General features: G+C 46.2%; 1 protein-coding gene across 5 annotated transcripts in view; it reads right to left on the bottom strand.

Annotated features, from left to right (window-relative positions):
- Nucleotides 1–23,879, bottom strand: part of ABCA4 (ATP binding cassette subfamily A member 4) — a 319,079-nt gene that overhangs the window by 3,388 nt on the left and 291,812 nt on the right. For all 5 annotated transcript variants that reach the window (XM_056523119.1, XM_056523115.1, XM_056523117.1 and 2 more), the window contains 5 exons: nucleotides 13,055–13,196; nucleotides 11,945–12,079; nucleotides 8,296–8,399; nucleotides 7,640–7,732; nucleotides 2,090–2,339 (listed from right to left, as the gene is read on the bottom strand). In XM_056523119.1, coding sequence (XP_056379094.1) covers nucleotides 2,090–2,339; nucleotides 7,640–7,732; nucleotides 8,296–8,399; nucleotides 11,945–12,079; nucleotides 13,055–13,196 — 724 coding nt within the window. The remainder of the gene's footprint in view (nucleotides 1–2,089; nucleotides 2,340–7,639; nucleotides 7,733–8,295; nucleotides 8,400–11,944; nucleotides 12,080–13,054; nucleotides 13,197–23,879) is intronic.

Raw genomic sequence — 23,879 nt, 5'->3', positions numbered from 1 at the left:
TCAGCTCCTCCTGCTCTATAACATGATACCTGCAGATTGTACTGTATTGTATATATCATCTGCTCAGCTCCTCCTGCTCTATAACATGTTACCTGCAGATTGTACTGTATTGTATATATCATCTGCTCAGCTCCTCCTGCTCTATAACCTTATACCGGCAGATTGTACTGTATTGTATATATCATCTGCTCAGCTCCTCCTGCTCTATAACATGATACCTGCAGATTGTACTGTATTGTATATATCATCTGCACAGCTCCTCCTGCTCTAACATGATACCTGCAGATTGTACTGTATTGTATATATATATCATCTGCTCAGCTCCTCCTGCTCTATAACATGTTACCTGCAGATTGTTCTGTATTGTATATATCATCTGCTCAGCTCCTCCTGCTCTATAACCTTATACCTGCAGATTGTACTGTATTGTATATATCATCTGCTCAGCTCCTCCTGCTCTATAACCTGATACCTGCAGATTGTACTGTATTGTATATATAATCTGCTCAGCTCCTCCTGCTCTATAACATGTTATCTGCAGATTGTACTATATTGTATATATCATCTGTTCAGCTCCTCCTGCTCTATAACATGATACCTGCAGATTGTACTGTATTGTATATATAATCTGCTCAGCTCCTCCTGCTCTATAACATATTATCTGCAGATTGTACTATATTGTATATATAATCTGCTCAGCTCCTCCTGCTCTATAACATGTTATCTGCAGATTGTACTATATTGTATATATCATCTGTTCAGCTCCTCCTGCTCTATAACATATTATCTGCAGATTGTACTGTATTGTATATATCATCTGCACAGCTCCTCCTGCTCTAACATGATACCTGCAGATTGTACTGTATTGTATATATATATATCATCTGCTCAGCTCCTCCTGCTCTATAACATGTTACCTGCAGATTGTTCTGTATTGTATATATCATCTGCTCAGCTCCTCCTGCTCTATAACATGATACCTGCAGATTGTACTGTATTGTATATATCATCTGCTCAGCTCCTCCTGCTCAATAACATGATACCTGCAGATTGTACTGTATTGTATATATCATCTGCTCAGCTCCTCCTGCTCAATAACATGATACCTGCAGATTGTACTGTATTGTATATATATCATCTGCTCAGCTCCTCCTGCTCTATAACATGATACCTGCAGATTGTACTGTATTGTATATATCATCTGCTCAGCTCCTCCTGCTCTATAACATGATACCTGCAGATTGTTCTGTATTGTATATATCATCTGCTCAGCTCCTCCTGCTCTATAACCTGATACCTGCAGATTGTACTGTATTGTATATATATATATTATCTGCTCAGCTCTATAACATGATGTCTATATATTAGATTTTCCTAGTAACAGGATCCTTTTAAGGGGTTACTTTCTGCTTGAACCCTTTATAGATATGATTATATGTCTCTGTCAAAAACTACAAAATGCCCCAAAAAGGGGGCTATGAGGCCAAAACAATATAATTAACCAAACCCCAAGGCCGTAGCCTGGGGTGCAAACACCTCAATTTACTCCCCCCTAAAACACAACTTTTAATAGTATATATCTAAAAAGTGACAAATCCAGAAAGTGATAATTAAAAATACAATGTCACATGGGAAAATAGTAGTTATTGGGGCAACATGGCTCCAGTGTACAGGGCTCTGCAGAAGCCCAAACTTCCCAATTGTGACACTAATTAAAACACAAAATTGCCGCCTCTACATGTTTCGCCGTCACACGGCGTTCTCAAGAGGCAATATGTGGCAACCATATTGAGAACGCCGTGTGACGGCGAAACATGTAGAGGCGTCAATTTTGTGTTTTAATTAGTGTCACAATTGGGAAGTTTGGGCTTCTGCAGAGCCCTGCACACTGGAGCCATGTTGCCCCAATAACTACTATTTTCCCATGTGACATTGTATTTTTAATTATCACTTTCTGGATTTGTCACTTTTTAGATATATACTATTAAAAGTTGTGTTTTAGGGGGGAGTAAATTGAGGTGTTTGCACCCCAGGCTACGGCCTTGGGGTTTGGTTAATTATATATGTCTCTGTCCCCGTCATGTCTGACCTGGTCTAACGTGGTCTGGGACACAGAATATTCCTCGATGTTGAGGATTTCCTTGTTGGAGATCAGGAGCTGGAATATCCTGGCCAGGGAAGAGGAGCAGATCTGGTACTGTAACATGTTGTAGTGTTTTTCGCGCTGTATACTGCCAGGAAAGTTTGTTTGTATAAACTTCTCTGTGGGTTCTGGGTCCGGCGCGGCTCCGAGCTTCTGGGCTTTGATCTTCATGGTAACTATATACCCGTCTCCAAACCTAAAAACAAGGAGTGAGAACAAAGGCCATGATACCACACCCTGTTCCAAATTATTATGCAAATGTCAAGGCAACGTCACTAGTCCGGGGCCGGCCTGGAGCGGAGAAGAGGGCCTCCTGGTGAAGATGGACAGCCCGGAACGACTACCCCTCCCCACCGGACGGTCCCTGCAGCATAGATGGCCCGGACCAGCTCACCCTTCCTTCCCACCGAGGGGAGGTGAGTAGAAAACTAAAGGGGGGTCTGGATGATGACGAAGGCCCCAGTGGTCTTCAACCTGCGGACCTCCAGAGGTTTCAAACTACAACTCCCAGCTTTCCCGGACAGCCGATGGCTGTCCAGGCATGCTGGGAGTTGTAGTTTTGCAACATCTGGAGGTCCGCAGGTTGAAGACCACTGAGAAGGGATTGACAGGCGGAGAGTTCACTCGAGTATAAGCCGAGGGGGGGCGTTTTCAGCACGAAAAATTGTGCTGAAAAACTCGGCTTATACTCGAGTATATACGGTACTGAATTTAAAAGCTATTTACATCAAACTTTTAACAACAATAACTTTTTAAACATTTTAACAGGTCACGTTACATTGTAACATAGGACCCTTATTTGATAGCAGCTTCACACGTCTTGTATCCATTGAACTTGTGAGTTTTTGGACAGTTTCTGCTACAATTTGTTTGCAAGATGTCAGAAAAGCCTCCCAGAGCTGCTGTTTGAATGTAAACTACCATCCACCAAACAGCCACTACTTAATCCATCCAGGGTTAAACGGCACTCATCAGTGAACAGGACCGTTTGAAAATTAGTCTTCATGTATTTTTATGTCCAATGCAGCTGTTTCTGCTTGTGAGCATTGGTTAGTGGTGGCCACAAGACTCTGGAGGACTCTACACCTTGATGTCTGTGGGACTCCAGAGGCACCAGCAGCTTCAAATATCTGTTTGCTGCTATGTAATGGTATTTTATCAGCTGCTCTCTTGACCCGATGCATCGATCTGGCAGAAATCTTCCTCAATGTGCCTTTATCTGCACTAACCCGTCTGCTCTGAATCCGCCACAAATCTCTTAATAGCCCGATGATCACGCTTAAGTTTTCGTGAAATATTTAATGTTTTCTTGCCTTGGCCAAGGCATTGAACTATTTCACTGTTTTTGGCAGCAGAGAGATCCTTTTTCTTCCCCATATTGCTTGAAAATGGTGTCTGCTTAAAGAGGTACTCCGGTGGAAAACTTTTTTTTTTTTTTATCAACTGGTGCCAGAAAGTTAAACAGATTTGTAAATTACTTCTATTACACAATCTTAATCCTTCCAGTACTTATTAGCTGCTGAATACTACAGAGAAAATTATTTTCTTTTTGGAACACAGAGCTCTCTGCTGACATCAAGATCACCGTGCTCTCTGCTGATATCTCTGTCCATTTTAGGAACTATCCAGAGTAGGAGAAAATCCCCATAGAAAACATATGCTGCTGTGGACAGTTCCTAAAATGGACAGAGATGTCAGCAGAGAGCACTGTGATCTTGATGTCAGCAGAGAGCTCTGTGTTCCAAAAAGAAAATAATTTCCTCTGTAGTATTCTGCAGCTAAGTAGTACTGGAAGGATTAAGATTTTTTAATAGAAGTAATCTGTTTTACTTTCTGGCACCAGTTGATTTAAAAAAAAAAAAAAAAAAAGTTTTCCACCGGAGTACGCCTTTAACCTTCAAAGTGTCAAAGTGAAGCCGGGACCCGCCGCTAATAGCGGGCGGCACTGATATTAACCCTTTAGCCCTGCGCTCAAAGCTGAGCCTCACGGCTAAAAGTGGAAGTAAAAAGTGCCGGTTAGCTCAGTGGGCTGTTCGGGATAGCCGCGGCGAAATCGCAGCATCCCGAACAGCTTACAGGACAGCAGGAGGGTCCCTACCTGCCTCCTCGCTGTCCGATCGCCGAATGACTGCTCAATGCCTGAGATCCAGGCATGATCAATCAAGCGGCAGAATCATCGATCACTGGTTTCTTATGAGAAACCAGTGATCAATGTGAAAGGTCAGTGTGTGCAGTGTTATAGGTCCCTATGGGATAACAATGATCAGTATAAGAGATCAGTGTGTGCAGTGTTATAGGTCCCTATGGGATAACAATGATCAGTATAAGACATCAGTGTGTGCAGTGTTATAGGTCTCTATGGGATAACAATGATCAGTATAAGAGATCAGTGTGTACAGTGTTATAGGTCCCTATGGGATAACAATGATCAGTATAAGAGATCAGTGTGTGCAGTGTTATAGGTCCCTATGGGATAACAATGATCAGTATAAGAGATCAGTGTGTGCAGTGTTATAGGTCCCTGTGGGATAACAATGATCAGTATAGGAGATCAGTGTGTGCAGTGTTATAGGTCCCTGTGGGATAACAATGATCAGTATAAGAGATCAGTGTGTGCAGTGTTATAGGTCCATATGGGATAACAATGATCAGTATAGGAGATCAGTGTGTGCAGTGTTATAGGTCCCTGTGGGATAACAATGATCAGTATAAGAGATCAGTGTGTGCAGTGTTATAGGTCCCTATGGGATAACAATGATCAGTATAAGAGATCAGTGTGTGCAGTGTTATAGGTCTCTATGGGATAACAATGATCAGTATAGGAGATCAGTGTGCGCAGTGTTATAGGTCCCTATGGGATAACAATGATCAGTATAAGAGATCAGTGTGTGCAGTGTTATAGGTCCCTATGGGATAACAATGATCAGTATAAAAGATCAGTGTGTGCAGTGTTATAGGTCCCTATGGGATAACAATGATCAGTATTAGACATCAGTGTGTGCAGTGTTATAGGTCTCTATGGGATAACAATGATCAGTATAAGAGATCAGTGTGTACAGTGTTATAGGTCCCTATGGGATAACAATGATCAGTATAAGAGATCAGTGTGTACAGTGTTATAGTCTCCTATGGGATAACAATGATCAGTATAAGAGATCAGTGTGTGCAGTGTTATAGGTCCATATGGGATAACAATGATCAGTATAAGAGATCAGTGTGTGCAGTGTTATAGGTCCCTGTGGGATAACAATGATCAGTATAGGAGATCAGTGTGTGCAGTGTTATAGGTCCCTGTGGGATAACAATAATCAGTATAAGAGATCAGTGTGTGCAGTGTTATAGGTCCCTATGGGATAACAATGATCAGTATAAGAGATCAGTGTGTGCAGTGTTATAGGTCTCTATGGGATAACAATGATCAGTATAGGAGATCAGTGTGTGCAGTGTTATAGGTCCCTATGGGATAACAATGATCAGTATAAGAGATCAGTGTGTGCAGTGTTATAGGTCCCTATGGGATAACAATGATCAGTATAAGAGATCAGTGTGTACAGTGTTATAGTCTCCTATGGGATAACAATGATCAGTATAAGAGATCAGTGTGTGCAGTGTTATAGGTCCCTATGGGATAACAATGATCAGTATAAGAGATCAGTGTGTGCAGTGTTATAGGTCCCTATGGGATAACAATGATCAGTATAAGAGATCAGTGTGTGCAGTGTTATAGGTCCCTATGGGATAACAATGATCAGTATAGGAGATCAGTGTGTGCAGTGTTATAGGTCCCTGTGGGATAACAATGATCAGTATAAGAGATCAGTGTGTGCAGTGTTATAGGTCCATATGGGATAACAATGATCAGTATAAGAGATCAGTGTGTGCAGTGTTATAGGTCCCTATGGGATAACAATGATCAGTATAGGAGATCAGTGTGTGCAGTGTTATAGGTCCCTGTGGGATAACAATGATCAGTATAAGAGATCAGTGTGTGCAGTGTTATAGGTCCCTATGGGATAACAATGATCAGTATAAGAGATCAGTGTGTGCAGTGTTATAGGTCTCTATGGGATAACAATGATCAGTATAGGAGATCAGTGTGTGCAGTGTTATAGGTCCCTATGGGATAACAATGATCAGTATAAGAGATCAGTGTGTGCAGTGTTATAGGTCCCTATGGGATAACAATGATCAGTATAAGAGATCAGTGTGTGCAGTGTTATAGGTCCCTATGGGAGCTATAACACTGCAATAAAAGTGGGAAAAAAAAGTGAATAAAGATCATTTAACCCCTTCCCTATTAAAAGTTTGAATCACCCCCCTTTTCCCATAAAAAAAACCACAGTGTAAATAAAAATAAACATAAACATATGTGGTATCACCGCGTGCGGAAATGTCCGATTTATAAAAATATATCATTAATTAAACCGCACGGTCAATGGCGTACGCGCCAAAAAATTCCAGAGTCCAAAATAGTGCATTTTTGGTCACTTTTTAAATCATGAAAAAATGAAGAAAAAGGGATCAATAAGTCCTATCAATGCAAAAATGGTACCGTTAAAATTACGGCGCAAAAAATCAGATCACGGCGCAAAAAATGAGCCCTCATACCGCCCCATACGCAGAAAAATTAAAAAGTTATAGGGGTCAGAAGATGACAATTTTAAACGTATAAATTTTCCTGCATGTAGTTATGATTTTTTCCAGAAGTGCGACAAAATCACCTATATAAGTAGGGGATCATTTTAATCGTATGAACCTACAGAATAAAGATAAGGGGTCATTTTTACTGAAAAATTTACTACGTAGAAACGGAAGCCCCCAAAAGTTACAAAACTGCGTTTTTTTCAATTTTGTCTCACAAGATTTTTTTTTCCGTTTTGCTGTAGATTTTTGGGCAAAATGACTGACGTCTTTACAAAGTAGAATTGGTGGCGCAAAAAATAAGCATCATATGGATTTTTTGGTGCAAAATTGAAAGAGTTATGATTTTTTAAAGGCAAGGAGCAAAAACCGAAAGTGCAAAAACGGAAAACCCCCCGGTCCTTAAGGGGTTAATAATGTGGAGCACCCTCCTTTAGTAGTTTTTCCTTAAATTAGGCTGACCTGGCAATCTAATTATCACAGGTGTCCGAGATTGTTTTCAGTGATCAAAAGAGCCTGAGACACAATGTATCCATGAGTTACACTGAAAAACGAAATATTTCATCTTTGTGACACAAACAGAATTTGCATAATAATTTGGAACAGGGTGTAGTATAGGATACAGTTCACAACAGCTTCTGAGTCGGTCTCAGTTATATCAAGAATATGAGCTGGATGTAGTTTGTTCCCTGCACTGCAGCGCTCCTGGGCACCCGACTGTGAAGGGGAACCAGAACTACAGGCCATTCATTGTACTAATAGGCGACGGTCCCAGAGGTGAGACCCCCACTGATAAAAAAAAAAAATGGCGAATCATACGCTGGACCTAACCCTCTTCATAATCTAAGGACTCACTTGTATTTTAGATGCTGAATGGTTCCCAGACATTTGAAGGTTCCCTTCACCATTATAGCCAGACGAGTGCAGAGCGCTTCACATTCCTCCATACTGAAGAAAGCAAACCAGAGGATCATACAATGAGTATACAGGGTTACATGTTATGGTATATACTTTAAAGGGAATCTTTCAGCTCTATACGAAGCGCAAAGCTTGTACAGATAAGTCATACGGAGATAAAACAAATGACACCTGTTTTCTGTCGGCAAAGTTATAAAATGATGTTTTCTTCATAAGCTCAGGAGTCACAGAAGTGGTGCTGAACTGGTGCAGCATACATGCCTCTTCCCTTCCCCACCCCTCCATTCCCTGCATGATTGATGTACAAAGCTCAATGCTTCTAGCATTGAGCTTTGTACATCAATCATGCAGGACATGGAGAGGTGAGGGGAGAGAAGCATGGAGGAGAGGGGGAGGGAGGAGGCTTGTATGCTGCAGCTCAATCTCTATGACTCCTTTAATGAAAAACATAATTTTATAGCTTTTCAAACAGCGATCAGCTAAGGGACAGGTATCATTTATTTTATCTCCATTTCTGGCCATGTCTGTAGCTCTGAGCATCATATAGAGCTGACAGATTCCCTGTCATCACATTTTATAGGATATTAACATGCCTGTGAGAGGTCAGCACCACGGAGCGCCCTTCTCTGATAATACTGACTATAGAGTTCCATAGGAAGCGTCGAGACTGAGGATCCATCCCTGTAGTGGGCTCGTCCTGGAAGAGAAGATACATTATTTATATGGGATAATATCCAAACTGATATAGCACTGAATGATTGGGCGTCCATAAGGGAACTGGAATTCAGTATATAGATAAAGATACAAGTAAAGTGCAAATAATGGCCATAAGTACACACACCCTAATACATGGAGGGAGAAAGAATTATTCATGGAGAATATTCTGAAAGTAATTTATTGTTACATAATATTATTCCATTCATGATTCATATCTGCTGCTTGTGGGATCATTCTGTAATATTAGAAAGGCCCCATTCACACGGCTGTATGGGATCCCACAGGGTTGGTACTTGTTTAGATGCTGTGATCACTATTGATTGCAGCATTTAAAAGGTTATGGAGTGATGGTGATTACTGGCGGGTGCTGGATGCAGATAGCACCTGTCGCCCGCCGGGTATGGTGCAGTCCTGGACCCATATGATTCTCCCAATGTAAATGTCCATCATGTGTCGGGAAGGGGTGGGAATGTATCTCCCACATTATTTCACTAATTATAACCAGATACTGATACATTTTATTTTCTTGGCCGTTTTCTTTTCTGACTGTATATTTTTTTTTACTTTCATTTCTGTACATGATTATAATGACATCTCACTAAAACTGTTTACAGCATTTAGCAATGGACCCTAAGAATTTGTAGTCTGAAGATAACTCGATGACTTGATGGAGGCGACTGTGCAGGAAGAGGGAGGAGGGGGGCGGTGTCCATCACCTCTTGACTTTTATGAGACAGTGTTGTGGGCATGCACTGTGACTTCTATGGGAGAGTATTGTGGGCATGCACTGTGACTTCTATGGAAAAGTGTTGTGGGCATGCTCTGTGGCTTCTATGGGAGAGTGTTGTGGGCATGCACTGTGGGCATGCTTTGTGGCTTCTATGGGAGAGTGTTGTGGGCATGCTTTGTGGCTTCTATGGGAGAGTGTTGTGGGCATGCTTGGTGGCTTCTATGGGAGAGTGTTGTGGGCATGCTTTGTGGCTTCTATGGGAGAGTGTTGTGGGCATGCACTGTGACTTCTATGGGAGAGTGTTGTAGGCATGCTCTGTGGCTTCTATGGGAGAATGTTGTGGGCATGCTTTGTGGCTTCTATGGGAGAGTATACTAGGCCAGGCACCATTGCTATATGTAATTGCAGAAAAACGTTTGGGGGACACAATGTGAACACGGCCCACAGAGAGGTGACAAATCAGGGGTGGTGCATAAACTTGCGACATATCAGTGTGCAAAAGTAGCAAACAATGGAGGAAATGAAGTTTGCACTCACCGTGCTGATAAAAACGTCAGTCTTTATTAAAGTCCATTAAAATAGTTGCCGGGAGGGGAAGGGAGTCGGTGGTCATTGGAACGCTGACAGACTGGCCGGAGGCTGACGTTTCACGGTTTGCCCGCTTTCTTAAAGCCACACTCTCTATGGGCATGTTGTGGGCGTGCACTGTGATTTCTATGGGAAGGTGTTGTGGGCATGCTTTGTGGCTTCTATGGGAGAGTGTTGTGGGCATGCTTGGTGGCTCCTATGGGAGAGTGTTGTGGGCATGCTTTGTGGCTTTTATGGGAGAGTGTTCTGGGAAAGCTCTGTGACTTCTATGGGAAAGTGTTGTGGGCATGCACTTTGACTATTATGTGAGACACAGTGAGAGTGTTGTGGGCATGCTTTGTGGCTTCTATGGAAGAGTGTTGTGGGAATGCACTGTGACTTCTATGGGAAAGTGTTGTGGGCATGCACTGTGACTGTTATGGGAGAGTGTTGTGGGCATGCTTTGTGGCTTCTATGGGAGAGTGTTGTGGGCATGCACTGTGACTTCTATGGGAAAATGTTGTGGGCATGCACTGTGACTATTATGGGAGAGTGTTGTGGGCATGCTTTGTGGCTTCTATGGGAGAGTGTTGTGGGCATGCTTAGTGGCTTCTATGGGAGAGTGTTGTGGGCATGCTTTGTGGCTCCTATGGGAGAGTGTTGTGGGCATGCTTTGTGGCTTCTATGGGAGAGTGTTGTGGGCATGCTTTGTGGCTTCTATGGGAGAGTGTTGTGGGCATGCTTTCTGACTTCTATGGGAGAGTGTTGTGGGCATGCTTTGTGGCTTCTATGGGAGAGTGTTGTGGGCATGCTTTGTGGCTTCTATGGGAGAGTGTTGTGGGCATGCTTTGTGGCTTCTATGGGAGAGTGTTGTGGGCATGCACTGTGACTTCTATGGGAGAGTGTTGTAGGCATGCTCTGTGGCTTCCATGGGAGAATGTTGTGGGCATGCTTTGTGGCTTCTATGGGAGAGTATACTAGGCCAGGCACCATTGCTATATGTAATTGCAGAAAAACGTTTGGGGGACACAATGTGAACACGGCCCATGGAGAGGTGACAAATCAGGGGTGGTGCATAAACTTGCGACATATCAGTGTGCAAAAGTAGCAAACAATGGAGGAAATGAAGTTTGCACTCACCGTGCTGATAAAAACGTCAGTCTTTATTAAAGTCCATTAAAATAGTTGCCGGGAGGGGAAGGGAGTCGGTGGTCATTGGAACGCTGACAGACTGGCCGGAGGCTGACGTTTCACGGTTTGCCCGCTTTCTTAAAGCCACACTCTCTATGGGCATGTTGTGGGCATGCACTGTGATTTCTATGGGAAGGTGTTGTGGGCATGCTTTGTGGCTTCTATGGGAGAGTGTTGTGGGCATGCTTGGTGGCTCCTATGGGAGAGTGTTGTGGGCATGCTTTGTGGCTTTTATGGGAGAGTGTTCTGGCAAAGCTCTCTGACTTCTATGGGAAAGTGTTGTGGGCATGCACTTTGACTATTATGTGAGACACAGTGAGAGTGTTGTGGGCATGCTTTGTGGCTTCTATGGAAGAGTGTTGTGGGAATGCACTGTGACTTCTATGGGAAAGTGTTGTGGGCATGGACTGTGACTGTTATGGGAGAGTGTTGTGGGCATGCTTTGTGGCTTCTATGGGAGAGTGTTGTGGGCATGCACTGTGACTTCTATGGGAAAATGTTGTGGGCATGCACTGTGACTATTATGGGAGAGTGTTGTGGGCATGCTTTGTGGCTTCTATGGTTCTATGGAAGAGTATTGTGGGCATGCTTTGTGGCTTCTATGGGAGAGTGTTGTGGGCATGCTTTGTGGCTTCTATGGGAGAGTGTTGTGGGCATGCTTTGTGGCTTCTATGGGAGAGTGTTGTGGGCATGCTTTGTGGCTTCTATGGGAGAGTGTTGTGGGCATGCTTTGTGGCTTCTATGGGAGAGTGTTGTGGGCATGCTTTGTGGCTTCTATGGGAGAGTGTTGTGGGCATGCTTTGTGGCTTCTATGGGAGAGTGTTGTGGGCATGCTCTGGGACGTGTGCAGATGACGGCTGAGAGGCGATCTCTACAGAACAGTCCAAAAAACACATAGAAAAAGCCAGCACAACAACCAAACACAGGGGTGCATGCTGCCAAGTGTTCTTACAGTAATAGTAAAATATACAGAAAAGCTGGAGATGAGAAAAGTGAAAAAAAAAACAACAACAAAAAACCAAATACCCCAAACCTACCAACAATACCACCGGAGGGCACCCAATAAGGGCAATTGCAGTTGATAGCTTGCGTTTGTTCCCCCCGCTGTAGGTGCCCGCTGATTGGTCGGCGTATCTTTTAAGGCCCAGTTTTTCAATCCCCCATTCTGCAACCTAGAAAAAAGGACAAGGGATTCTGGGTAATTTCTTATCCTTAGAGCTTGAAGAAATTCTGCGGAGGCCTTTACATTATTATATATCATAACATAATATCGCTCCTACTTTAGGACAGCGAAGCCATTCTGAGCCTTATGGTGCTTGTATTAAGGCCAATAGAGTCTGCAGACAGCTGTATACAGATCGGCCCCCTAGTGGAGGCCACAAGAAGCCCAAAATTTTACAAGTACTTCATATGTGTAGGCCAGTATTTCCCAACCAGTGTGCCTCCAGCTGTTGCAAAACTACAACTCCCTGGGAGAGTGCTCCCCAACCCATGACTCTCCAGCTGTTGCAAAGCTACAACTCCTATCATGCCCTAATATCCTTTACTATGGTCTAATGCAGTCTTTCCCAACCCATTGCTCTCTAGCTGTTGCCCAACTACAACTCCCATCATGCCCCAATTGCCTTCAATGTCATCTAATGCAGTGTTTCCCAAACCATGGCTCTTTAGCTGTGGTACAACTCCAACTCCTATCATGCCCCGATAGCCTTCAGTATGGTCTAATGTAGCGTTAACCAACCGATGGCTCTTTAGCTGTTGCAATACTACAACTCCCATTATGCCCGGACAGCTGAAGGCTGTTATGAAGGTTTTGAAGCATCGGTGTAGAGCAGTGTTTTCCAAACAGGGTGCTTACAGCTGTTGCAATACTCAGCATGCTGGGAGTTGTAGTTTTGCAACAGCTGGAGACACCCTGTAGAGGAACAAAGAAATCATTTTTTCCCATGGAGCTTTGCAAGATGTCTTCATACACTACTAGGTCTCTACAATGAGTCAGTACCACCCCCAAAGACCACCCCTGAGGACCGCCCCTGAGGAACCGGCTCCAGATTATTTACACAGCTATATATTTATGTAACAGTAAAAACACCTAAAAAGTAAATCAGAGCATCACTACATCACTGAGGGATAATTCATTGCTTTACCATATTGACTTCCTCTTCAGGAACTCCGCGTAAACGCGCATATAGCTGCAGATGCTCGCGACCAGTCAGCAGCTCGTCTATAGCATCAAACTGCGGACAGTAACCCATGTTCTGGTGCACGTCAGTGATATCGGTCAGGATACTGGAAAAAACACAAAAAAAAATAAAAGACAGCATTGTTATAATGGATCCTGTGCTGATTCCTGCACCCTCCTCAATGCCCGCCTCCAATCATACGCGCAGCGGCGTTGCAAGGTCCTAAAGTGTGGTCCCATTCAAGTGAATTAACCCCTCGAGGACGCAGGGATTTTTTATTTTTGCACTTTTGTTTTTTCCTCCTCGCCATAACTTTTTACATTTTCCCCCTACAGACCCATAGGAAGCTTGTTTTTATTTTTCGCGCCACCAATTGTAATTTGTAAGGACATCAATCATTTCACCACAAAATCTACGGCGAAACCAAAATAAAATTATTTGTTAGGTGAAATTGAAAAAAATTAAATAAATTAACAAACACCATTTTGTAACTTTTGGGGGCTTCCGTTTCTACACAGTGCAATTTTCGGTAATAGTGGCACCTTATATTTATTTTGTAGGTCCATACGATTACAACGATACCCCATTTATATAGGTTTTATTTTATTTTACTACTTAAAGGGGTATTCTGAGATTTTTTTATTTTTATTGGGCTATGGGTCTGTAAAGGTAGTGTAGTCCATAATATAGTCTCTGTACCTGTGTTTCATGGTGGTCTCACAATTCTTATGTGATTTTTGTCCCGGTGTTTATTTTTAACAGCATACAAAATGAGTGTAGTCTCAGGGTCTCCCAGATTGCAGTGTGGTGCAATGTAGGGCAGATTATATTAACCCCTTCTTGTCGTGGCGCCAGGGCATGGTTTAGCCATAACCACCCGAAGGTAATACCGCTGGTCCTGGGCTAGGCATGGGGGCAATGAAGACACCGACGCCAAGTTACGGACACCGGTAGCTTTACTGAGGGTAGACAGGTGATACAGTCTATGCAGTACAGCCAGTATCCCAAGGAGGTGACCGGTGACACAGGGTGACCTCGCAGGCTTGCTGGGACTTGCAGTATGTAGAGACACTTACTATATAGAAGCCACGATGACTTATATAGAAGACTTGACTGACTTGACAATTGACATGAAGATGACTTTGAGCTGACTTTGTGGCTGCAGACTTTAGGCTTGAGGCCTCCAATGCTCGGGACACAGACACTGAGACGACTGCACTGGACCTCAGCAGGAATAGCAATGAGCTAAGAGAGAGATTGCAGCCCCTCCCCTGGTTATATAGGGGGGCTGTGCAAGGAGCCCATAGGTCACTTGTGGGGTCACATGGTCACTAGTGCCTCCTTGGTAACAATCACATGGTAACAGCTATTAAAGGGGTATTCCAGGCAAAAACTTTTTATATATATCAACTGGCTCCAGAAAAATAAACAGATTTGTAAATTACTTCTATTAAAAAATCTTAATCCTTTCAGTACTTCAGTACTTCAGAGCTTCTGAAGTTAAGGTTGTTCTTTTCTGTCTAAGTGCTCTCTGATGACACGTGTCTCGGGAACCGCCCAGTTTAGAAGCAAATCCCCATAGCAAACCTCTTCTAAACTGGGCGGTTCCCGAGACACGTGTCATCAGAGAGCACTTAGACAGAAAAGAACAACCTAAACTTCAGAAACTCATAAGTACTGAAAGGATTAAGATTTTTTAATAGAAGTAATTTACAAATCTGTTTAACTTTCTGCAGCCAGTTGATATATATATATATATATATATATATATATATATATATATATATAAGTTTTTTTCCTGGATAACCCCTTTAACCTCTTAAGGACCCAGGGCGTATGGATACGCCCTCACACCCTGGGCCTTAAGGACCCAGGGCGTATCCATACGCCCTGGCGTTTTCCGGTCTCTGCCGCGCGCCGGGCAGAGATCAGAACTGGATGCCTGCTGAAATCCTTCAGCAGGCATCCAGGGCAAACGCCGAGGGGGGCCATGTAGGCCCCCCCATGTCGGCGATCGCCGCAAATCGCCCTTGCGATCTGCGGCGATACCGGGCTGATCGGGTTTCTGGGACCCGACCGCCCGGTAATTTCGCATGATCCTGGCTGTCACAGACAGCCAGGACCATGCTGGAGGATAGGAGCGAGGTGGCGAGCCGGCCACCTCCTCCTATTCCCTGCGATCCGTCGGTTAGTTAACCGACCAATCGCAGGAGGGGGGGCGGTTACTTCCTCCCGTCCTGCCCGGCCCCTTGAAGTCCACCTCCTCCTATTCCCTGCGATCCGTCGGTTAGTTAACCGACCAATCGCAGGAGGGGGGGCGGTTACTTCCTCCCGTCCTGCCCGGCCCCTTGAAGTCCGGAGAGGACGAGAGGAAGACCGGAGGACGCGGCGGGGGACGGGGGAGTGCTGGGGACCGGCCCCGGTACTTACCTCGTCCCTGAAGACCCGGATCCAGACGATGAAGACGGCGGCGGCGACAGGTGAGTAGATCTTCAGCCGCGGTCGGGCCCTTTACAGCAATGCACGTCGCCGTAAAGCGACATGCATTGCTGTAATGGGACCCTGTAAACTACAACTCCCAGCATGCCCAGACAGCCCTTGGCGTCTGGGCATGCTGGGAGTTGCAGTTTTGCAACATCTGGAGGTCCACAGTTTGGAGACCACAGTGCCCTTCCAGATGTTGCAAAACTACACATCCTCAGCATGCCCTTACTGTCCAGGCATGATGGTAGTTGTAGTTCTGCAACATCTGGCCCTTCAGATATTGCAGAACTACAACTCCCAGCATGCCTGACAGTTTTGGCATACTGGGAGTTGTAGTTTTGCAACATCTGGAAGGGCACAGATTGGGAACCACTGTATTAGTGGTCTGCAAACTGTAGTCCTCCAGATGTTGCAAAACTACAACTCCAAGCATGCTGGGAGTTGTAGTTCGGCAACATCTGGCTCTAAAGATGTTGCCAGCTACTACTCCCAGCATGCTTGAGAATGCTGAGAGTTGTGGTTTTGCAACAACTGGAGGCACACTGGTTGGGTAACATTGTCTGTTTCCTAACTCAGTGTTTCCCAACCTGTGTGCCTCCAGCTGTTGCAAAACTATAACTACCAGCATGCACTGATAGACTGTGCGTGCTGGGAGTTGTAGTTTTGCAACAGCTGGAGGTCCCCCCTGTGAATGTACAGGATACATTCACATGGGCAGGGGGCTTACAGTGAGTATCAGGCTGCAAGTTTGCGATGCAGCAAATTTTGCACGGCAGCTCAAACTCGCTGTAACCCCCCCTGCCCATGTGACTGTACCCTAAAAACACTACACTACACTAACACAAAATAAAAAGTAAAAAACACTACATATACACATACCCCTACACAGCCCCCCTCCCCTCCCCAATAAAAATGAAAAACGTCTGGTACGCCACTGTTTCCAAAATGGAGCCTCCAGCTGTTGCAAAACAACAACTCCCAGTATTGCTGGACAGCCGTTGACTGTCCAAGCATGCTGGGAGTTTTGCAACAGCTGGAGGCACCCTGTTTGGGAATCACTGGCGTAGAATACCCCTATGTCCACCCCAATGCAAATCCCTCATTTAGGCCTCAAATGCACATGGCGCTCTCACTTTGGAGCCCTGTCGTATTTCAAGACAACAGTTTAGGGCCACATATGGGGTATCGCCGTACTCGGGAGAAATTGCCTAACAAATTTTGGGGGGCTTTTTCTCCTTTCACCCCTTATGAAAATGTGAAGTTGGGGTCTACACCAGCATGTTAGTGTAAAAAAATAATTTTTTTACACTAACATGCTGGTGTTGCCCTATACTTTTCATTTTGACAAGAGGTAAAAGGGAAAAAAGCCCCCCAAAATTTGTAACGCAATTTCTCCTGAGTACGGAGATACCCCATATGTAGGCGTAAAGTCCTCTGGGGGCGCACAACAAGGCCCAGAAGGGAGAGTGCGCCATGTACATTTGAGGTGATTTGCACAGGGGTGGCTGATTGTTACAGCGGTTTTGACAAACGCAAAAAAAAACAAAACCCCACATGTGACCCCATTTTGGAAACTACACCCCTCACGGAATGTAATGAGGGGTGCAATGAGAATTTACACCCCACTGGTGTCTGACAGATCTTTGGAACAGTGGGCTGTGCAAATTAAAAATGTTGTACAGACCACTGTTCCAAAGATCTGACAGACACCAGTGGGGGTAAATGCTCACTGTACCCCTTGTTACGTTCCTCAAGGGGTCTAGTTTCCAAAATGGTATGCCATGTGGGGGTTATTTTGCTGTCCTGGCACCATAGGGGCTTCCTAAATGCGACATGCCCCCCGAGCAAAATTTGCTCTCAAAAAGCCAAATATGACCCCTTCTCTTCTGAGCATTGTAGTTCGCTCGTAGTGCACTTCAGGTCAACTTATGGGGTACCTCCATACTCAGAAGAGATGGTGTTACACATTTTGGGGGGTATTTTTTGCTATTAACCCTTGAAAAAATTTGAAATTTGGGGGGAAACACCCATTTTAATGACATTTTTTTTTTTTTTTACGTATGCAAAAGTCGTGAAACCCGTGTGGGGTATTAAGGCTCACTTTATTCCTTGTTACCTTTCTCAAGGGGTCTTGTTTCCAAAATGGTATGGCATGTGGGTATTTTTTGCTGTCCTGGCACCATAGGGGCTTCCTAAATGCAACATGCCCCCCAAAAACCATTTCAGAAAAACGTACTCTACAAAATCCCTGTTACGCCGAGCGCTCCGGGTCCCCGCTCCTCCCCGGAGCGCTCGCCACATCCTCGCTACTGCAGCGCCCCGGTCAGATCCACTGACCGGGTGCGCTGCGATACCGCCTCCAGCCGGGATGCGATTCGCGATGCGTGTGGCGCCCGCTCGCGATGCGCACCCCGGCTCCCGTACCTGACTCGCTCTCCGTCGGTCCTGTCCCGGCGCGCGCGGCCCCGCTCCCTAGGGCGCGCGCGCGCCGGGTCTCTGCGATTTAAAGGGCCACTGCGCCACTGATTGGCGCAGTGGTTCTAATTAGTGTATTCACATGTGCACTTCCTATATAACCTCACTTCCCCTTCCCTTCCTTGCCGGATCTTGTTGCCATCGTGCCAGTGAAAGCGTTCCCTTGTGTGTTCCTAGCCTGTGTTCCAGACCTCCTGCCGTTGCCCCTGACTACGATCCTTGCTGCCTGCCCCGACCTTCTGCTACGTCCGACCTTGCTCTTGTCTACTCCCTTGTACCGCGCCTATCTTCAGCAGTCAGAGAGGTTGAGCCGTTGCTAGTGGATACGACCTGGTTACTACCGCCGCTGCAAGACCATCCCGCTTTGCGGCGGGCTCTGGTGAAAACCAGCAGTAACTTAGAACCGGTCCACTAGCACGGTCCACGTCAATCCCTCTCTGGCACAGAGGATCCACCTCCTGCCAGCCGAACCGTGACAGTAGATCCGGCCATGGATCCCGCTGAAGTTCCACTGCCAGTTGTCGCCGACCTCACCACGGTGGTCGCCCAGCAGTCGCAACAGATAGCGCAACAAGGCCACCAGCTGTCTCAACTGACCGTGATGCTACAGCAGCTACAACCACAGCTTCAGCAATCATCTCCTCCGCCAGCTCCTGCACCTCCTCCGCAGCGAGTGGCCGCTTCCGGCCTACGACTTTCCTTGCCAGATAAATTTGATGGGGACTCTAAGTTTTGCCGTGGCTTTCTTTCACAATGTTCCCTGCACTTGGAGATGATGTCGGACCAGTTTCCTACTGAAAGGTCTAAGGTGGCTTTCGTAGTCAGCCTTCTGTCTGGGAAAGCTCTGTCATGGGCCACACCGCTCTGGGACCGCAATGACCCCGTCACTGCCTCTGTACACTCCTTCTTCTCGGAAATTCGAAGTGTCTTTGAGGAACCTGCCCGAGCCTCTTCTGCTGAGACTGCCCTGCTGAACTTGGTCCAGGGTAATTCTTCCGTTGGCGAGTACGCCGTACAATTCCGTACTCTTGCTTCCGAATTATCCTGGAATAATGAGGCCCTCTGCGCGACCTTTAAAAAAGGCCTATCCAGCAACATTAAAGATGTTCTGGCCGCACGAGAAATTCCTGCTAACCTACATGAACTCATCCATCTTGCCACTCGCATTGACATGCGTTTTTCCGAAAGGCGTCAGGAGCTCCGCCAGGATATGGACTTTGTTCGCACGAGGCGTTTTTTCTCCCCGGCTCCTCTCTCCTCTGGTCCTCTGCAATCCGTTCCTGTGCCTCCCGCCGTGGAGGCTATGCAAGTTGACCGGTCTCGCTTGACACCTCAAGAGAGGACACGACGCCGCATGGAGAATCTTTGCCTGTACTGTGCCGGTACCGAACACTTCCTGAAGGATTGTCCTATCCGTCCTCCCCGCCTGGAAAGATGTACGCTGACTCCGCACAAAGGTGACACAGTTCTTGATGTCAACTCTGCTTCTCCACGCCTTACTGTGCCTGTGCGGATATCTGCCTCTACCTTCTCCTTCTCTACTATGGCCTTCTTGGATTCCGGATCTGCAGGAAATTTTATTTTGGCCTCTCTCATCAACAGGTTCAACATACCTGTGACCAGTCTCGCCAGACCCCTCTACATCAATTGTGTTAACAATGAAAGATTGGACTGTGCCGTGCGTTACCGCACGGAACCCCTCCTAATGTGCATCGGACCTCATCACGAAAAAATTGAGTTTTTGGTCCTCTCCAATTGCACTTCCGAAATTCTCCTTGGACTACCGTGGCTTCAACGCCATTCCCCAACCCTTGATTGGTCCACAGGAGAGATCAAGAGCTGGGGTACTTCTTGTTTCAAGGACTGTCTTAAACCGGTTCCCAGTACTCCCTGCCGTGACCCTGTGGTTCCCCCTGTAACCGGTCTCCCTAAGGCTTATATGGACTATGCTGACGTATTTTGCAAAAAGCAAGCTGAGACTTTACCTCCTCACAGGCCTTTTGACTGTCCTATTGACCTCCTCCCGGGCACTACTCCACCCCGGGGCAGAATTTACCCTCTGTCCGCCCCAGAGACTCTTGCTATATCTGAATACATCCAGGAAAATTTAAAAAAGGGGTTTATCCGCAAATCCTCCTCTCCTGCCGGAGCTGGATTTTTCTTTGTGTCCAAAAAAGATGGCTCCCTACGTCCTTGCATTGATTACCGCGGACTTAATAAAATCACGGTAAAGAACCGCTACCCCCTACCTCTTATCTCAGAACTCTTTGATCGCCTTCAAGGTGCCCACATCTTTACCAAACTGGACTTAAGAGGTGCATATAATCTCATCCGCATCAGGGAGGGGGACGAATGGAAAACTGCATTTAACACCAGAGATGGACACTTTGAGTATCTGGTCATGCCCTTTGGCCTGTGCAACGCCCCTGCCGTCTTCCAAGACTTTGTTAATGAAATTTTTCGTGATCTCTTATATTCCTGTGTTGTTGTGTATCTGGACGATATTCTGATTTTTTCTGCCAACCTAGAAGAACATCGCCAGCATGTCCGCATGGTTCTTCAGAGACTTCGAGACAATCAACTTTATGCCAAAATGGAGAAATGTCTGTTTGAATGTCAATCTCTTCCTTTCCTAGGATACTTGGTCTCTGGCCAGGGACTACAAATGGACCCAGACAAACTCTCTGCCGTCTTAGATTGGCCACGCCCCTCCGGACTCTGTGCTATCCAACGTTTTTTGGGGTTCGCCAATTATTACAGACAATTTATTCCACATTTTTCCACTATTGTGGCTCCTATCGTGGCTTTAACCAAGAAGAATGCCAATCCTAAGTCCTGGTCTCCTCAAGCGGAAGACGCATTTAAACGGCTCAAGTCTGCCTTTTCTTCTGCTCCCGTGCTCTCCAGACCTGACCCATCTAAACCCTTCCTATTGGAGGTTGATGCCTCCTCAGTGGGAGCTGGAGCGGTCCTTCTACAAAAAAATTCTTCCGGGCATGCTGTTACTTGTGGTTTTTTTTCTAGGACCTTCTCTCCGGCGGAGAGGAACTACTCCATCGGGGATCGAGAACTACTGGCCATTAAATTGGCACTTGAGGAATGGAGGCATCTGCTGGAGGGATCAAAATTTCCAGTTATCATTTACACCGATCACAAGAACCTCTCCTATCTCCAGTCTGCCCAACGGCTGAATCCTCGCCAGGCCAGGTGGTCGTTGTTCTTTGCCCGTTTTAACTTTGAAATTCATTTTCGCCCTGCCGACAAGAACATTAGGGCCGATGCTCTCTCTCGTTCCTCGGATGCCTCGGAAGTAGAGGTCTCTCCGCAACACATCATTCCTCCTGACTGTCTGATCTCCTCTTCTCCAGCCTCCATCAGGCAAACTCCTCCAGGGAAGACCTTTGTTTCTCCACGCCAGCGTCTCGGGATTCTCAAATGGGGTCACTCCTCCCACCTCGCAGGCCATGCGGGCATCAAAAAGTCCTTGCAACTCATCTCTCGTTTCTATTGGTGGCCGACTCTGGAAACAGATGTTGTTGATTTTGTGCGGGCCTGTACTGTCTGTGCCCGGGATAAGACTCCTCGCCAGAAGCCTGCTGGTCTCCTTCACCCTCTGCCTGTCCCCGAACAGCCTTGGTCTCTGATTGGTATGGACTTTATTACAGACCTACCCCCAATCCCGTGGCAACACTGTTGTTTGGGTGGTCGTTGATCGATTTTCCAAGATGGCACATTTTATTCCTCTTCCTGGTCTTCCTTCAGCGCCTCAGTTGGCAAAACAATTTTTTGTACACATTTTTCGTCTTCACGGTTTGCCCACGCAGATTGTCTCGGATAGAGGCGTCCAATTCGTGTCTAAATTCTGGAGGGCTCTCTGTAAACAACTCAAGATTAAATTAAACTTCTCTTCTGCTTATCATCCTCAATCCAATGGGCAAGTAGAAAGAATTAACCAGGTCCTGGGTGACTATTTACGGCATTTTGTTTCCTCCCGCCAGGATGACTGGGCAGATCTTCTACCTTGGGCCGAATTCTCGTACAACTTTAGAGTCTCTGAATCTTCTGCTAAATCCCCATTTTTCGTGGTGTACGGCCGTCACCCTCTTCCCCCCCTCCCTATTCCCTTGTCCTCTGGTTTGCCCGCTGTAGATGAAGTGACTCGTGATCTTTCCACCATATGGAAAGAGACCCAAAATTCTCTTTTACAGGCTTCATCTCGCATGAAAAAGTTTGCCGATAAGAAAAGAAGAGCTCCCCCCATTTTTGCTCCCGGAGACAAGGTATGGCTCTCCGCTAAATATGTCCGCTTTCGTGTCCCCAGTTACAAACTGGGACCACGCTATCTTGGTCCTTTCAAAGTCTTGTGCCAAATTAATCCTGTCTCTTACAAACTTCTTCTTCCTCCTTCTCTTCGTATTCCCAATGCCTTTCATGTCTCTCTCCTTAAACCACTCATCATCAACCGTTTCTCTCCCAAACTTGTTTCTCCCACTCCTGTTTCCGGTTCCTCTGACATCTTCGCCGTAAAGGAGATACTGGCCTCCAAGACGGTCAGAGGGAAAAAATTTTTTTTGATTGATTGGGAGGGCTGTGGTCCTGAAGAGAGATCCTGGGAACCTGAGGACAACATCCTTGACAAAAGTCTGGTCCTCAGGTTCTCAGGCTCTAAGAAGAGGGGGAGACCCAAGGGGGGGGTACTGTTACGCCGAGCGCTCCGGGTCCCCGCTCCTCCCCGGAGCGCTCGCCACATCCTCGCTACTGCAGCGCCCCGGTCAGATCCACTGACCGGGTGCGCTGCGATACCGCCTCCAGCCGGGATGCGATTCGCGATGCGGGTGGCGCCCGCTCGCGATGCGCACCTCGGCTCCCGTACCTGACTCGCTCTCCGTCGGTCCTGTCCCGGCGCGCGCGGCCCCGCTCCCTAGGGCGCGCGCGCGCGGCCCCGCTCCCTAGGGCGCGCGCGCGCCGGGTCTCTGCGATTTAAAGGGCCACTGCGCCACTGATTGGCGCAGTGGTTCTAATTAGTGTATTCACATGTGCACTTCCTATATAACCTCACTTCCCCTTCCCTTCCTTGCTGGATCTTGTTGCCATCGTGCCAGTGAAAGCGTTCCCTTGTGTGTTCCTAGCCTGTGTTCCAGACCTCCTGCCGTTGCCCCTGACTACGATCCTTGCTGCCTGCCCCGACCTTCTGCTACGTCCGACCTTGCTTTTGTCTACTCCCTTGTACCGCGCCTATCTTCAGCAGTCAGAGAGGTTGAGCCGTTGCTAGTGGATACGACCTGGTTACTACCGCCGCTGCAAGACCATCCCGCTTTGCGGCGGGCTCTGGTGAAAACCAGTAGTAACTTAGAACCGGTCCACTAGCACGGTCCACGCCAATCCCTCTCTGGCACAGAGGATCCACCTCCTGCCAGCCGAACCGTGACAATCCCCTTGTCGCTCCTTCGCTTCTGAGCCCTCTACTGCGCCCACCGAACACTTTACATAGACATATGAGGTATGTGCTTACTCGAGAGAAATTGGGCTACAAATATAAGTATACATTTTCTCCTTTTACCCCTCGTAAAAATTCAAACATTGGGTCTACAAGAACATGCGAGTGTAAAAAATGAAGATTGTGAATTTTCACCTTCACTTTCCTGCTATTCCTGTGAAACACCTAAAGGGTTAAAAGGCTGACCGAATATCATTTTGTATACTTTGGGGGGTGCAGTTTTTATAATGGGGTCATTTGTGGGGTATTTCTAAGATGAAGACCCTTCAAATCCACTTCAAACCTGAACTGGTCCCTGAAAAATAGTTAGTTTGGAAATTTTGTGAAAAATTG

This window comes from Hyla sarda, chromosome 6 (genome assembly GCF_029499605.1).
Source record: "Hyla sarda isolate aHylSar1 chromosome 6, aHylSar1.hap1, whole genome shotgun sequence".
NCBI classification, from domain to species: Eukaryota; Metazoa; Chordata; class Amphibia; order Anura; family Hylidae; genus Hyla; species Hyla sarda.
Note: the sequence above shows the minus strand (reverse complement) of the source record. Positions and strands in the feature narration are given on the sequence as shown.